Here is a 14,010-nt window from a genome sequence, read left to right as displayed (position 1 = left end):
TTCTCCGCGGGATTCCCCGAGTGCACTACAGTTCCTGGAAGGCTGAGAAGTTGACTACAACTCCCAGAAGGCTACGCGGTCGCGGAGGCGGCCTCCGACAGCCGTAAAGTTGCGTACCAGTCAGAATCAGCGGGAGGGGCGACCGGGATACCGCGATATTTGGGGCTGCTCCGAGACGCGCCTGGCGCGGGTGAGGAGGCTGGGGGAACCAGGGCTGCCTTCCAGTGGTGGGGCAAGCAGGAGGCTGGGGAAGCTTCGTTGGCGACTTTGACCTCTTTGTGTGACCTCAGTTTCCGTGTATGTGGGTGCGTGTGTCCATGCGTGTCCTCCCTTTCCTATTGGTGCCCAAGAATCTTTGTTCGCCGCTGCGGGTCTGTAGCAGTGTGTGTGTATGTGTGTGTCCGCTGCTGAGCTCCAGTTCTGTGTGTGTGTGTGTGTGTGTGTGTAAGGGCTGTGGAGTCTATGGGTCCGGAGCGCTATGGACCTGTTCCCAGCTCCATCCTGAAGTGGGGCATTTATTTTTTTTAATTAATTTATTTTTAATTGAAGGATAATTTCTTTACGATATTGTGTTGGTTTCTGCCAAACAGCAGCATGAATCAGCCGTAGGTATACTATGAAGTGGTGCATTTCTGTGTGTGCTCTCCCATCCCTGCTTTATGCTCTTCTGCAGTTGCCTAGGGCCCTTTAATCTAGTTTAAAAGGTGGCCCTTTAATCTAGTTTAAAAGGTAGCCCTATCGGTTACCCACATTTACCTCTTGCCTTAAAGAAAGAAACAAACAAAAACCTCGAGCCTATTTTCCAAAAGGAAAGGGGATGGCCCCAAGTACAAACCATTTTACAAGTTGATACAATAGAAAAAGGAAAGCCCTGGGATATTGCAGTTATCCCCTGGCTCCACCTAAAAGTGCTGAATGACATTAAAAAGTGAGAGTGAGGCCAAATTTTGTCAGAGAAAAACTTAAGTGCTGCAGTTTGAAGTATTGGAGGCCAGTGCCAGGTAATAGGCAGGAGAGATTCCCAAGTTGGGGAAGTGATGGGTACCTTGGAGCAGAAGTTGTCCTCATCTCTCCTGGTGGCTGAGAGGTAGCAGTGCCCAGTCACTCCCTTGTTAGTAGCCCCACGTGTGAATGTAATATTAATGTGTGAGTGCCAAGCCGCTTCAGTCCTGTTGGACTCTGTGCAGCCCTATGGACCAGGCTTCTCTGTCCATGCGATTCTCCAGGCAAGAATACTGGAGTGGGTTGCCATGCCCTCCTCCAGGGGATCTTCCCCATCCAGGGATTGAACTTGCATCTGTCACATCTCCTGCATTGGCAGGTGGGTTCTTTACCACTAGGACCACCTGGGAAGCCTGAATGTAATGTGTCCCCAACTTGTGGCCTTGAGGAAGGATGCCAGGAGCTGCAGAGTCAAGCCTGCCTGCTTGTGGTTTGAGAGAAGAGCAGTCTTAGCAGAATGTCAAGACCTTGAGTTCTCCCTGAAGAGCTCCTTGCCTTTCCTTGAAGGAAGGATTTAAAGTGCTCCAGCGGCTGTGCCACGGCTTTTAATGCCTGGGTTTGGGGGAGGAGTGCCACTAGTGGGAGCTGCAGGTGTTACTTGGGCAGAGTTGTACTGACTGGTGGGAGATAAGGGAAGAGCGTAATCTTGGGGCCAGGGGTGAGGAACTTTGACGTCAGGCCAGAGAGTCCTGAGTTCCCTGCCCACTCACCCAAATTCGGTTCTTTTTTCTGGACCCCAGCTCCTGTTTGTGTCTGGGCTGGCCTGAAACCACAGTCTGGATTTTTTAAAGCCCTGGTTCTGCCCTGGCTCCACACTTGCCCATATTGTGATTGGCAGGCATTCTGGAAACTTTTACTTAACTCTGCCCTAATTAAACTCATCAGAAAAGGAGACTTACACATCACAAGGCGGCCACAAGTTGAGGCTCTTTACTCTGTCTGGCCTTGTCTTTCTCAAAGGACAGAGAAGCTTGTCATTTTTCTGGCTGTGGCTGCATGCATGTTGCTACCTGCATGGCTGGCACCCTGGGAGCTCGAGGCTCAGTAATCACAGCTTTCAGCCCTTTGGCCTTTCTGCTTACCAGCTCTTTCTGCTGCTCAAGAGTTCCTGTGAGTCAAGCAGAGCTCAGGAAGATGAGGTGCTGTCTACAGCAACCTTTGAGAGTAAACATAAAGAACTCCTGCCAACTGTTGCCCTCCACAGGACTGGCAGTTTGAGCTGATTTGACCTTGCTTTCAGAGGTTGGTTAAATTATCTACTCTCTAATCCTCAAGTACATATTGCCCCTCCCCCTTCTTTTCTAGAAAGATATTTAGGGTTTGGTCCTTAACAAAGATTGCTTAGCAGGCTAAGTATTAATAGGAAATCTTGGGCTGTACCACCTGCTGTGGGGAAGCAGTTGAAGTCACCAGCATGAATTCCTGCCCCAGATTTAACTGATTGCTTTCAGTAACCTGTTCCTTAGGAATGATATCAGTTTGATGTGGTGGTAGTTTAGTCGCTAAGTCATGTCCGACTCTTGCAGTCCCATGGACTGTAGCCTGCCAAGCTCCTCTGTCCATGAGATTTTGTCCATTTTCCTTCTCCAGGTGGCCTTCCTGACCCAGGGATCGATCCTGCATCCCTTGCTTTGCAGGCAGTCTTCTGCATTGCAGGCAGATTCTTTACTGTTGAGCCACCAGGAGATTTTAAATTCAGTTTCTGATTTGGCAGGAATCTCTCTTTTCCTAGCCCTAGTTGTGTGATAGGGTCAAGGGTCAAGGTTTGGGATTTGGCAGGTGGGTGTTTCTGAAGAGTTGAGAATGTGCCTCCTCCTGGATGCTGATCAGCACACAGATTAGTTCTGGGAAGAAGTTGGCTGATAGGCCCTCTAGTCTTGGCAGCTGCCAACACGGTTCTCCGGGCCTTAGAGTAGACTCAGTTCTGCTGTGGGCAAGCATGGCCCTGGCTGAGGCCCTGATGTAGAGCAGAGATTGAGATTGCTGGCAAATGGAACTTTGGGGGGATGTCTTGTTCTAGGAAACTAGCCTGTGCTTAACCTCTGTTGAGAAGGGTCTGGGCCCCTGGGAGACCCTTCCAGATAAGAGTGGTATAATCAACCCAAACATGGTCCTCAACTCATATGGGTATGTGTCTGAGTCTTAAAGGTAAAAAATGGGCAAGGGGGCCCTAAGGAGCCAAGGGACCTGTAGAGTAAAGAGGGAGCCCTTATGGGTTGCAGTCAGATAAGTAGCCATTGAGTGACTCATTGGACTTCTTCCTCAGGGTCTGCCTTGGGGTCCCTTCCCCTTGTTGATTCTACCCTTTGAGTACATGTCCCAGGATACCCTTGTACAGAGAGTTGCTTACCTCTTGTCTTTCATGCATTGACTCAGAAGGTTGCTGATGGGAGGAGCTTCAGAGATCGCCTGGTCCTGTCTTTGCATTATTCAACGAAGAGATGTGCAGGGAGGGAATGACCCTGAGCCAAGGTTACACAGCAGGTCAAGAGCACAAGGACAGGGCCCAGGGCTCCTGATTCACAGGCCAGGCTTCTGTTCTCTGCCCAGCTCTGCTTCAGAGGGTACAGGTGATGATCCATTCAGCAGATGTTCAGGACCTACCACAGGCCTGATACCTGCCTAGTGGTTGGTGTTTAAACCAGGTCAGACATTCAGGGAGCTTGCTGGTGGTGGTAGCCATGGGAAAGTGGGGACTGAAAGGCAAGGAAACTGATGTCCAAATGGAATCAGTGATCACTGAAAAGGTCCATCCCAGAGAAGGACCCATCTCAAATGATTTCAGGTGTGACTTCTGTCTTCTGTCCATGCACAGATTCCCTGAAGGCAGCAACTGTGTCTTCCACAATTCTTTTGCCTGGTGTGATCACCCTTGATGACTGTTGCTGATGGAATGAGTATGTTTTGCTGGTGCAGCCTGCCAGAGTGTAGGATTCGATGCATCCATCAGCCATATTATCATAAACAATCACTTCTAACAACATCTGGGGACCAGAGGAAGAGACCAAGCAGCTAGTCTCATGGGGTGGCCTTTATCCTTTTTATGCTTGTCTCTTCTTGGCCATGGAATTGTAGGGTGGTGCCTAATCCACAGGGAAAGGGACAGAGAGGCAAATCCCTCCCTGGAGCACCCAAACCCCTTTGTTGCCTAAGGGTCCACCCCATAGGCACCCCTGGAACCTGCCCTGCCAGTCTTCAGTTAGCCCAGCCCACGGCAGTGGCTCCTTCTTCGTCTACCCCCTCTAGTCTCTTCACCACCAAGGTGCCCTCCAGACTCCTTACCAGCACTGGCACCGTCTTTCTAAAATGAAACCCCACCCCGGCCCTCACTGCCCTTGACACTTAGTCCTTGACCTGATTTTGCAGCCTGACCTCCTGCCCACCCCAGTGCCCCCTCATCACACTTTGTCCTCACTGCTAAGCTACTCTCTGTTCCCCAGACCTGCCACCCTCCTTCAGGCCTCTTTACTTTTGCAAGATTGCTCTTCTTGTGAAGTTATTTTCTTCTCTGAAAAACTTCCTCGTACTGCAGGACTCAACCTGAATGTTACTTTTTTTTTTAGGTTTCTGACTACTTGGCACTGACCATATTACAGTGTGACTGATGTGGGGTAGGGGTGTCTGACCTCATCAAACTGCTCCAAGAATCTGGGATTATTGACCCCTGGGGAACCCCAGCATCTGGCCTGGCATCTAACACAGGGTGCTCAATACATTTTGGTTGAATGTATGAATGAAGCAGGTGCCCTGTTCTGCTTTTAGATCCTAAATCCTGACAGAGCTTTATGGAGCCCAATTCTGGCAGGCTCCCAGGACTCGAAGCCACTGGACCCCAGATGGAACCAAGGGCCACAAGTTCAGCTGCTGCACCCTTGAGAAGACAGTTCCGTGTTCTTGTGGGAGTCACTGGGAGTGTTGCAGCCCTGAAGTTGCCTCTTCTGGTGTCTAAGCTTTTGGACATTCCTGATGTGAGTATCCTTACTAGACAGCCTCTGACATTAGAGAGCTGGTGTGCTGGGGCCAGCCCATTTTTGTGCAGTACACAGGGTTTTCCTTAATCATGGTGTTTGTGGAAGTCCTCTGTGTGCATTGATATGCAGGGGACGCAGCAGACAGGGATGAGTGGAACAGTATAACCAGAAACTAGATTAGATAGACACAGAGTGAGTGGAGACTGGGAAAGGAGCACTGGTGAATGGAGGATTTGGCTTCCCAAACACTGACCTTCGGTTCCCTGAGGTCCTGGTGTGGAAAAGGGCTGGCTGGAGAAGTGTGGCAAGTTCTCAGCGCCCCCTGGTGGCCATGGGCTCCCTGCCTCTGCTTTCACTCCATCCTGGACATTTCTGCTCTGTCCTCCTTCCTTGTTGGACACCGTGGCTGTCCTGTCAGTCCAAATGCATGGGAACCTTAGCGACTCCCTGTTGCCTGCAGCTCTGGTTTCAAACTTTGCTCCTTCAGGTGCCCAGAGATGCCCAGAGACCACCACAGCGTGCCAGAGGTAGTGGGCTTAGCCCCTTGCCTTTGGTCAGGTCACCTCATCATTAATCAGTTTTACGTATGGGGTTCCAGGGCAGATTCTTTTGTGGGAAAAGTTGAAGGCTTTAAAAAATGTGAAAGCCAACAGGTGATAACCCCACATCTTAATATATCCTAGGCCCTTTGTTGGTCTGTCTCCTTCTAGTAGCCCCTGGTGGCCTTTCCTTTGGGCCAGCCCCTTCCAGGCTGTGCTGCCCTCCCTACTCTCCCTTGCCCTTTCAGTTTCTTCACAAGCACTTCACATAAAAGCCTTCCTAGCCTGCCTCAGCCCATGTGGTTTTGTTCACTTGATGTATTAAAGAAAGACCAGAAGTGGGATTTTATTCAGGAAAACTATTGTGATAAGGGAAACTAGACCTCAGTATAGAATTGGGTTTAATTATGAATACAGCAAGGAAAAGTGAAGCTTAGTAGCCAAGAGTGGTGTGTGTGTATGTCTGTAAAATTAAGAAGAAACATCAGGCTAAGGGAGATTTTAGCATACTGTCCTGGCTGATTCTCTCTGAAGGCAGCCCAGGTGATCAGACATCATCTAGGGAGTGTTGGGGAACGAGAAGCCTGCTGAGATATCCAGACTGATCACATAGCGAGGGTGTGAGATTCTGGCTAGTAAACCAGTGTAGCAGCAGGAATCGTGCTTAGGAGGATGAAGCCTGGGGACAGGCCTAGTTGCAAAGTGGCTCAAAAGAGGCTGACTAATGTTTGGTTAAGAAGAGAATCTTGACCAAGCTGGGGAACCACACATGACCTTTGACACCATTTGTGATGCTAGTTTTGTGGGGTATTGAACAAAGCTAGTGGAGGTGATGGAATTTCAGTTGAGCTATTTCAAATCCTGGAAGATGATGCTGTGAAAGTGCTGCACTCAATATGCCAGCAAATTTGGAAAACTCAGCAGTGGCCACAGGACTGGAAAAGGTCAGTTTTCATTTCAATCCCAAAGAAAGGCAATGCCAAAGAATGCTCAAACTACCACACAGTTGCACTCATCTCACACGCTAGTAAAGTAATGCTCAAAATTCTCCAAGCCAGGCTTCAGCAATACATGAACCATGAACTTCCAGATGTTCAAGCTGGTTTTAGAAAAGGCAGAGGAACCAGAGATCAAATTGCCAAGATCCGCTGGATCATGGAAAAAGCAAGAGAGTTCCAGAAAAACATCTATTTCTGCTTTATTGACTATGCCAAAGCCTTTGACTATGTGGATCACAATAAACTGGAAAATTCTGAAAGAGATGGGAATACCAGACCACCTGACCTGCCTCTTGAGAAATCTGTATGCAGGTCAGGAAGCAACAGTTAGAACTGGACATGGAACAACAGACTGGTTCCAAATAGGAAAAGGAGTAAATCAAGGCTGTATATTGTCACCCTGCTTATTTAACTTCTATGCAGAGTACATCATGAGAAACGCTGGGCTGGAAGAAGCACAAGCTGGAATCAAGATTGCCGGGAGAAATATCAATAACCTCAGATATGCAGATGACACACCCTTATGACAGAAAGTGCAGAGGAACTAAAAAGCCTCTTGATGAAAGTGAAAGAGGAGAATGAAAAAGTTGGCTTAAAGCTCAACATTCAGAAAACGAAGATCCTGGCATCTGGTCCCATCACTTCATGGGAAATATATGGGGAAACAGTGTCAGACTTTATTTTTTGGGGCTCCAAAATCACTGCAGATGGTGATTGCAGCCATGAAATTAAAAGACGCTTACTCCTTGGAAGGAAAGTTATGACCAACCTAGATAGCATATTGAAAAGCAGAAACATTACTTTGCCAACAAAGGTCCATCTAGTCAAGGCTATAGTTTTTCCAGTGGTCATGTATGGATATGAGAGTTGGACTGTGAAGGAAGCTGAACGCTAAAGAATTGATGCTTTTGAACTGTGGTGGTGGAGAAGACTCTTGAGAGTCCCTTGGACTGCAAGGAGATCAGCCCTGGGGTTTCTTTGGAAGGAATGATGCTAAAGCTGAAACTCCAGTACTTTAGCCACCTCATGCGAAGAGTTGACTCATTGGAAAAGACTCTGATGCTGGGAGGGATTGGGGGCAGGAGGAAAAGGGGACGACAGAGGATGAGAGGGCTGGATGGCATCACTGACTCGATGAATGTGAGTCTGAGTGAACTCCGGGAGATGGTGATGGACAGGGAGGCCTGGCGTGCTGCAATTCATGGGGTCGCAAAGAGTCGGACACAACTGAACGACTGAACTGAACTGAACTGAAACTGCTAGGGCGCAGGGTGTGCTTTTTCCTTGCTTATGTCTGCTCAGCATCTAAGTCAGGGTGACACAGGTGGCTGTACCCGAAGCGTCCAGCAGGGGGCAGTGCTCACTTGCAGATGACCATGTCGTGACTCACAGGCAGGGGCGGGAAACTTTTTTTTTTTTTAAACTTTCCACAAGCTTATACCCAGAAAGTCACCCCCTTACCTCACCCTCCAGGCAGCCAGGGATGCCAGTCAGGCCAGAAGAGGGGAGGGTGTTGTGGCTGCTCTGAGGCTGGGCAGTGGTGCTGGTGGGGCAGGAACCACTTTGGCCTGCCCCCTCCTTGTGTGCCCAGAACCCTCAGTAGGAGCTGGCCAGCAAGAACCTTGAGGGCGGGAGGCAGCCTCTGCCGCTGCCCTCTGGGGAGGGAGGGAGCCATGCAGTTCCCTTTTCCCATAGCCCCAGAGCAAGTGAATTTCCGGCCTGGGGCCGGGTGGGGGCAGGGAGTCCTATCCCAGGAAACAGATGGGCAGCCTCAGAGCAGAGGGAAATGGCAGCTCTATGGCTTCCTGCCATCCCACTCGGCCAGCATTTATCCGGGTGTGAGGAGAGGGTTGCCTGGAGCAGGGAGGCTTTCCAGCCACCCCTGGCCTTTTAGTCTAGCCTCTGTTGCCCGAAGGCCACGTCTGGAACAGGACTTGGCGCCCCCTCTCCAGCTGGAGTTGAAGCTGAACAACTCCAGAAGGGCAGTGATCTAGCAGGGAGGACTCCCGGAGTTAGCCTCTGGGGGCCTGCCTTTGTCATTTTAAAATAAAGATGAGGACTGTCACCCATCCCCTCGGGCTGCCGTCAAGGCTGGGGGAGGGGGGTAGAGCTGAAGGAACTTGGCGTCTTGCGCCAACGCCTAGGCACAGCTCCTGGCACACGGAAGCACTTAACGGTGTTTGTTTCCTGTCCTTCACCCTGTCCTCTTCCCTCGTCGTCGTGTCCTTTAGGGCAGCCACTTGTGTGGGGTGTTGGGGTTGCTGAGACAGCCCACGTGGGAGGCGCCGTGGAGCCATCGTCTATCTGCTGATGTGGGGGGGCCCATGGCCCTCCCTTCCTGTGGGTAGACATCTAGAGTGGCCCAGTGGGTAACCCACGGGGGATCCCTGCTTGCCTTGTGTTGGCCCTCCCTCCCCCCTACCCTGCCCCCTACTCCCTGATGGTACTGATCTCCCCAGTGCCCCTTTTCTGAGTCACCCCCAGGAGTAGTCTTTGTGCCTTGGGCCAGTCCTCCTCAACTCTTTGCCTAAGTCATGCGTTCACATGCTTTCCTGAGCTCCCTGGGGATCCCTAGATTTTGACCAGCAAACAGCTCGCAAAAGCAGCTGGGCTGTGGGCGGCAAGGAGCTGGGTGATTCTACAGACCTGGCTCACAACTGCTGATTCAGCAGTATGTTCAGACTTCCCAGGAGGACCGCTGACCTGGAGCCAGACCGGGGAGGCTGAGGGAGTGAGGGGTAGGAAGGAATTTGGACTGATGCCTCACACACCAGCCGGCATCCAGAGTGGCCACCTGCAGAGAAGCCTTGGAGCCTGTCTGAGAGGTGGGAGGAGCTAGATGTGGGGGGTGGCCAGCCCTCCCTCGAGAGAGGCTGCTGTGCACAGAGGATTTCTCACGCTGACTCTGGGCAGGTCAGATCTTTTTTATGACCTCAGTTTTCTTATCCTTGCAGTAAAGTGGGGGCTGGATAATCAACTGATTCATTTTTAACGTCTCTCCTGGCGTCAGGGCTAGGAGATTCTAGACGTGAGGGCAGAAAGGCCTAGGACCCAAAGGCAGCCTAAGAGAAGGTCCTGGGATGTAGGGGCTGTGGCTGTTTAGCATTCTATAATTGTCCTGTAATTGAGCAGTCAGCTCAGTCAGTTTGTGCCCTTTGGTTGGCACCCTCCTCACTATGGAGAAGACAGACACCTCTGTCTGCTTTTGCTGAGCAGGTGTCAGCAGGGCTGAAAGCCAGAAGAGCATTTTTGAAAGTGGAGGAAATCTCCCACCCAGGAAGTTGGCAGAGCTTCGGCTTAGAGAACCTTAAGTTTCTAGAATGCCTGTCAGGAAGTTCAGGTCTGTTAAGAATTGAGGGAAGAGGGCCTGCATATGTGCAGAATGAAATCTTTTCTGGTTTTCTGGAGGACTGTTTGGGCAATATCTGGAGAAACCAGAAATGGTCACGGGCCTTGATTCACCCATAGGATTGAACCCTGTAGGGTTACGGAAGCTCACTAAATGTACAAGCATGTTCATTTTAGCACCGTTTATAATTATAAAACAAAACGGAAACACACCAAATATCCAGCAGTAGAACTGTGAGCCAGTTATGGTTCAACCTCTTGATGGAATCCAGGGCAGCCGTTCAGGAGCCTGGGTGGATCTCATGTGCTGCTGTGGGGCAGTCCTCAGGATACAGGTGAAACGAGCAAGGTGCTGAGGTTAGCGAAGTGTGGCCCGCTGGCCGCAGTCTTGTGGTCTGTTTTTGTATGGCCTGTAAACCATACAAATATAAACTATTTACCTTTTTAAATGGTTGAAAAAAATCAAAAGAAAAATATTTTGTGACACATAAAATTATATAAAATTTGATTTCAGTGTCTGTAACATTTTATTGGGACACATCCATACCCATTCATTTAAGTATTGCCTATGGCCATCACTTCATGGCAAATAGAAGGGGGAAAAAATGGAAGCAGTGACAGATTTTATTTTCCTGGGCTCCAGTATCACTGCAGATGGTGACTGCAGCCATGAAATTAAGACGCTTGTTCACTCTGACAAACCTAGACAGCATATTAAAAAGCAGAGACATCATTTTTGCCGACAAACGTCCATATAATCAGAGCTATGGATTTTCCAGTAGTCGTGTATGGATTTGAGAGTTGGACCATGAAGGCTTGATGCTTTCAAATTGTGATGCTGGAGGAGACTCTTGAGAGTCCCTTGGACTGCAAGGAGATCAAACCAGTCAATCCTAAAGGAAATCAGTCCTGAATATTCATTAGGAGGACTGATGCTGAAGCCGAAGAAGCTTTGATACTTTGGCCACCTGATGCAAAGAGTCTACTCATTTGCAAAAGACCCTGATGCTGGGAAAGACTGAAGGCCCACGGAGAAGGGGGCAGCAGAGGATGAGATGGTTAGATAGCATCACCGATTGAATGAGCATGAATTTGAGCAAACCCTGGGAGATAGTGGAGTACAGAGGAGCCTGGTGTGCTACAGTCTATGGGGTCACAAAGAGTCAGACACAACTTAGACCAACACCGACAACTAAATGCTACAGTCTTGCTACTACAGAGTACAGTGGCGGTGACAAAGCCTGAAATAGTGTCTGGCCCTTTATAGAAAAGTGTTGCCCACTGCTAGCATATAATATTCCTTTTGTGTGTTCACATGTCTAGGTTAACTGCTTGCGATTTTCCCTCTGGAGGTGGTTACCCTTGTGGCGAGATGGGGGCAGGACGGGAGACTTGGATTTTACGTCCTTCTGTTCTATTTTGATTTTCTAACCTCTGTGTGTACTTATTTTATTTTTTAAAGTCAGTGGAGCTTTTGCTGGGGATATCACGGAATGTTTTTTGTGATTTTATGCCTTTTTTTTTTTTTTTTTAAATACTTCTCATCATGGAAAGGAGAGCAGAAGAAACATGGCCTGGTTTGAGGTTTTCCTTTCTTTCCAGGTAGGGACCACCTGCCTGCTTTGTGGTCCTGCTGTGGAAACTGGTTCAGCTGTAGCACTCTGAGGCATTTATTTGGGCTTCCGCTGGCTTGGCTGGCCCCGTCCTTCCCTGGCCTGCTCCCCCGGGGAGTCAGTTCTACAGGCCACAGAGGCAGCCAGCCCCGGGCTCCTGCACCAGGGTCCTTCTCTGATACTCCAGAACAGCGTCCCGAGGGAGAGCCTCTGCAGTTGGCTGCTCTAGCTTCATTCTTGAGCAATTTCTTTAGTCAGGAAAGTGCACAGAGGGATTGAGTGGTTTCCAGGTGGCATTAGTGGTAACCTGCCTGCCTGTGCAGGAGACCTAAGAGACACGGGTTCGATTCCTGGGTCGGGAAGATCTCCTGGAGGAAGGCATGGCAACCCACTCCAGTATTCTTGCCTGGAGAATCCCACGGACAGAGGAACCTGGCGGGCTGCAGTCCACAGCGTTGCAAAGAGTCCGACATGAGTGAAGTGACTTAGCACGCATGCACAGAGAGACTGGCAGCCTGGTCTTACTTGAATGGCAGGAAGGGCCGTGTGCCGAGAATAGCAGCTCCCCCAGAGGCCAGTTTAGAGGCAGAGGAGAGAATGGCAGAGCTTGGTGGGAAAGGGCATGGGTCACAAGAGGGTTAGGATGGTATAGTGAGCTGGAGAGGCTCTTGGAGGCCCTATAGTCCAGATGGCTCATGGCTCAGGAGGGAAACCAGGCCAGAGAGAAAGCATTCGCCTGAGGTCCCCCAGCCAGTAGGCTGGCAGAACTGGGGCTCAAGACCAGGTTTCTTGGCGACCATCAGCAAGCGGCCTTGAGGAGCTCAGCTTATGGGCATTCTCTACTGCACCTAACCACAGCCGTGAGGGCGAGAACCCTCAGGCAGGTGTGAACTACTGCCTGCTCCGGCTTGCTTTGTAGTCAGGGGTCATGTATCACCACCCACTCATTAGACAGACACCTAAGCCCCTATCAGCTCTGGCTGCCATGTGTGTAGTGGGCTCAGTAAATGTCTGTCAAGTGGAGAGATACCATTGTGAGCCACTGGAACACCCTCTCAGCCAACCGGAACTCCCTCGGGGATTTGTTAATGTGGCTTCCTCCTCCATAGCTTCCCCCCAGCCCCATGTGCTGACTGCACCCAGAGCCTTTTGTCTACAGTATACCCGCCACCCCCATGCTCAGGGTCATGCCAGCTGCTTGGCTGGCCCCTAGGCCCCAGGCACTGCCAGCGTCAACACTGGGAGGCCCAGTGTCATGGTCTTCTGCTGTGTGACAGCCAGAGGACCAAGCCACCAGAGCTCTGGACTCCTCGCCTTGTGCCAGGTCAGGTCATGGCTGGTGCTTCCTCTGTAGAGTCCTTGTCAGTCTCCTGTGGAGCCACAGTCACATGCCCTGTAGGAACCCCTGCTCTTTTCTAACCACTCAGCTAGGGGTTCCAGTTGGGGCTCTTCTCTACTTGTATATACCAGAGCTGTGCTATATAATACAGTAGCCACTAGCTGTATTCAAATTTAAATTATTAAAATGAAATAAAACCAGAAGTTCAGTTCCCTTGTCACATCAGCCACACCTCACGTGTTCAGTAGCCGTGTGTGGCTAGAGGCCGCCGTACTGGACAGCACAGATGTGACATGTTTTCTTCACTGCAGAGAGTTTTGTTAGCTGATTTCTGTAGAGTGGTGGTTCTCCATCGGGGCAGTTTTGCCTCCCAGGGAACCCTGGACAATGTCATTTTTGATTGTTATACTTGAGGAAGGGTGCTTCTAGCTCATGCTTGTAGTGAGAAGAGGCCAGAGATGAGAGCGGAGGTGGACATTCAAGCCATGGGATTGATCTCATCTTGTGGCTGTGAAAATGCTTTTCCACAGGTTCCTTTGATACCTGCTCCAGAAGGAGCCTGGGCCAGGCCAGGGGCCTAACAGGAGAAGTGGAGGAATCGCCCCAAATTCTGTTTCCCATTTCCCCTCCCTGACTCCCCAGGAGCCCCAGATGGGACTGCTGATGTGTTTTCAACAGAGAAAGAACGCCAGACTTTCCAACTAGTTTCCGGAAGGAATCTCCATAAATGCTAAGCAAAATGTAGGCAGCTTATACTACAGGGCCTGGCCGCGCCTTGGTCACATCACACAGAGGCTCAGGTTAAAAATATTAAGACAGAAACTCTTGGCAGGTTTGTCACCAGGGGGCCAAGTACAGAGCTGCCTTTCAGGAACTCTGAAGTGTGTGAGAGACCGTTTTAATGTCCAGCCCTGCTCCTCCCAGGACCCAGAAGGGTGTAAGAGGAGGCCACGGAGGGTTTCTGTCCTCAGGAGTTTCTGCTCTGCCAAGGCTCCTTAGCATTTGCTGAGGGAAAGGTCAGGGTGAATGAATGAATAGTCCAAGTTATTTAGAATCTCGGAAGATAACATGACATGCCTTTTTTGTGAAGAAAAAAAAAAGTGTATGGAAACCTAGGGCCTAGCTCTTGGCTCCCAGAACCTTTTTACAGAGTGAATGAAAAGGAAAGAACAAGCCCATGGGACTGAAGAATCATATCAA

General features: G+C 50.1%; 1 protein-coding gene across 9 annotated transcripts in view; it reads left to right on the top strand.

Annotated features, from left to right (window-relative positions):
* The first annotated feature begins 89 nt into the window (after nt 1-89).
* The window catches only part of PPCDC (phosphopantothenoylcysteine decarboxylase), a 35,776-nt gene continuing 21,855 nt past the window's right edge, over nt 90-14,010 (top strand). For 3 of the 9 annotated variants that reach the window (XM_027521287.1, XM_027521295.1, XM_027521293.1), the window contains exons 1-3: nt 197-297; nt 2,088-2,244; nt 4,765-4,970. In XM_027521287.1, the coding sequence (XP_027377088.1) occupies nt 4,788-4,970 (183 nt within the window). In that variant the 5' untranslated portion in view covers nt 197-297; nt 2,088-2,244; nt 4,765-4,787. The other 6 variants (XM_027521288.1, XM_027521289.1, XM_027521290.1 and 3 more) reach the window with 6 other exon arrangements.

The sequence above is a fragment of the Bos indicus x Bos taurus genome, chromosome 21 (genome assembly GCF_003369695.1).
Source record: "Bos indicus x Bos taurus breed Angus x Brahman F1 hybrid chromosome 21, Bos_hybrid_MaternalHap_v2.0, whole genome shotgun sequence".
NCBI lineage: Eukaryota > Metazoa > Chordata > Mammalia > Artiodactyla > Bovidae > Bos > Bos indicus x Bos taurus.
Note: the sequence above shows the minus strand (reverse complement) of the source record. Positions and strands in the feature narration are given on the sequence as shown.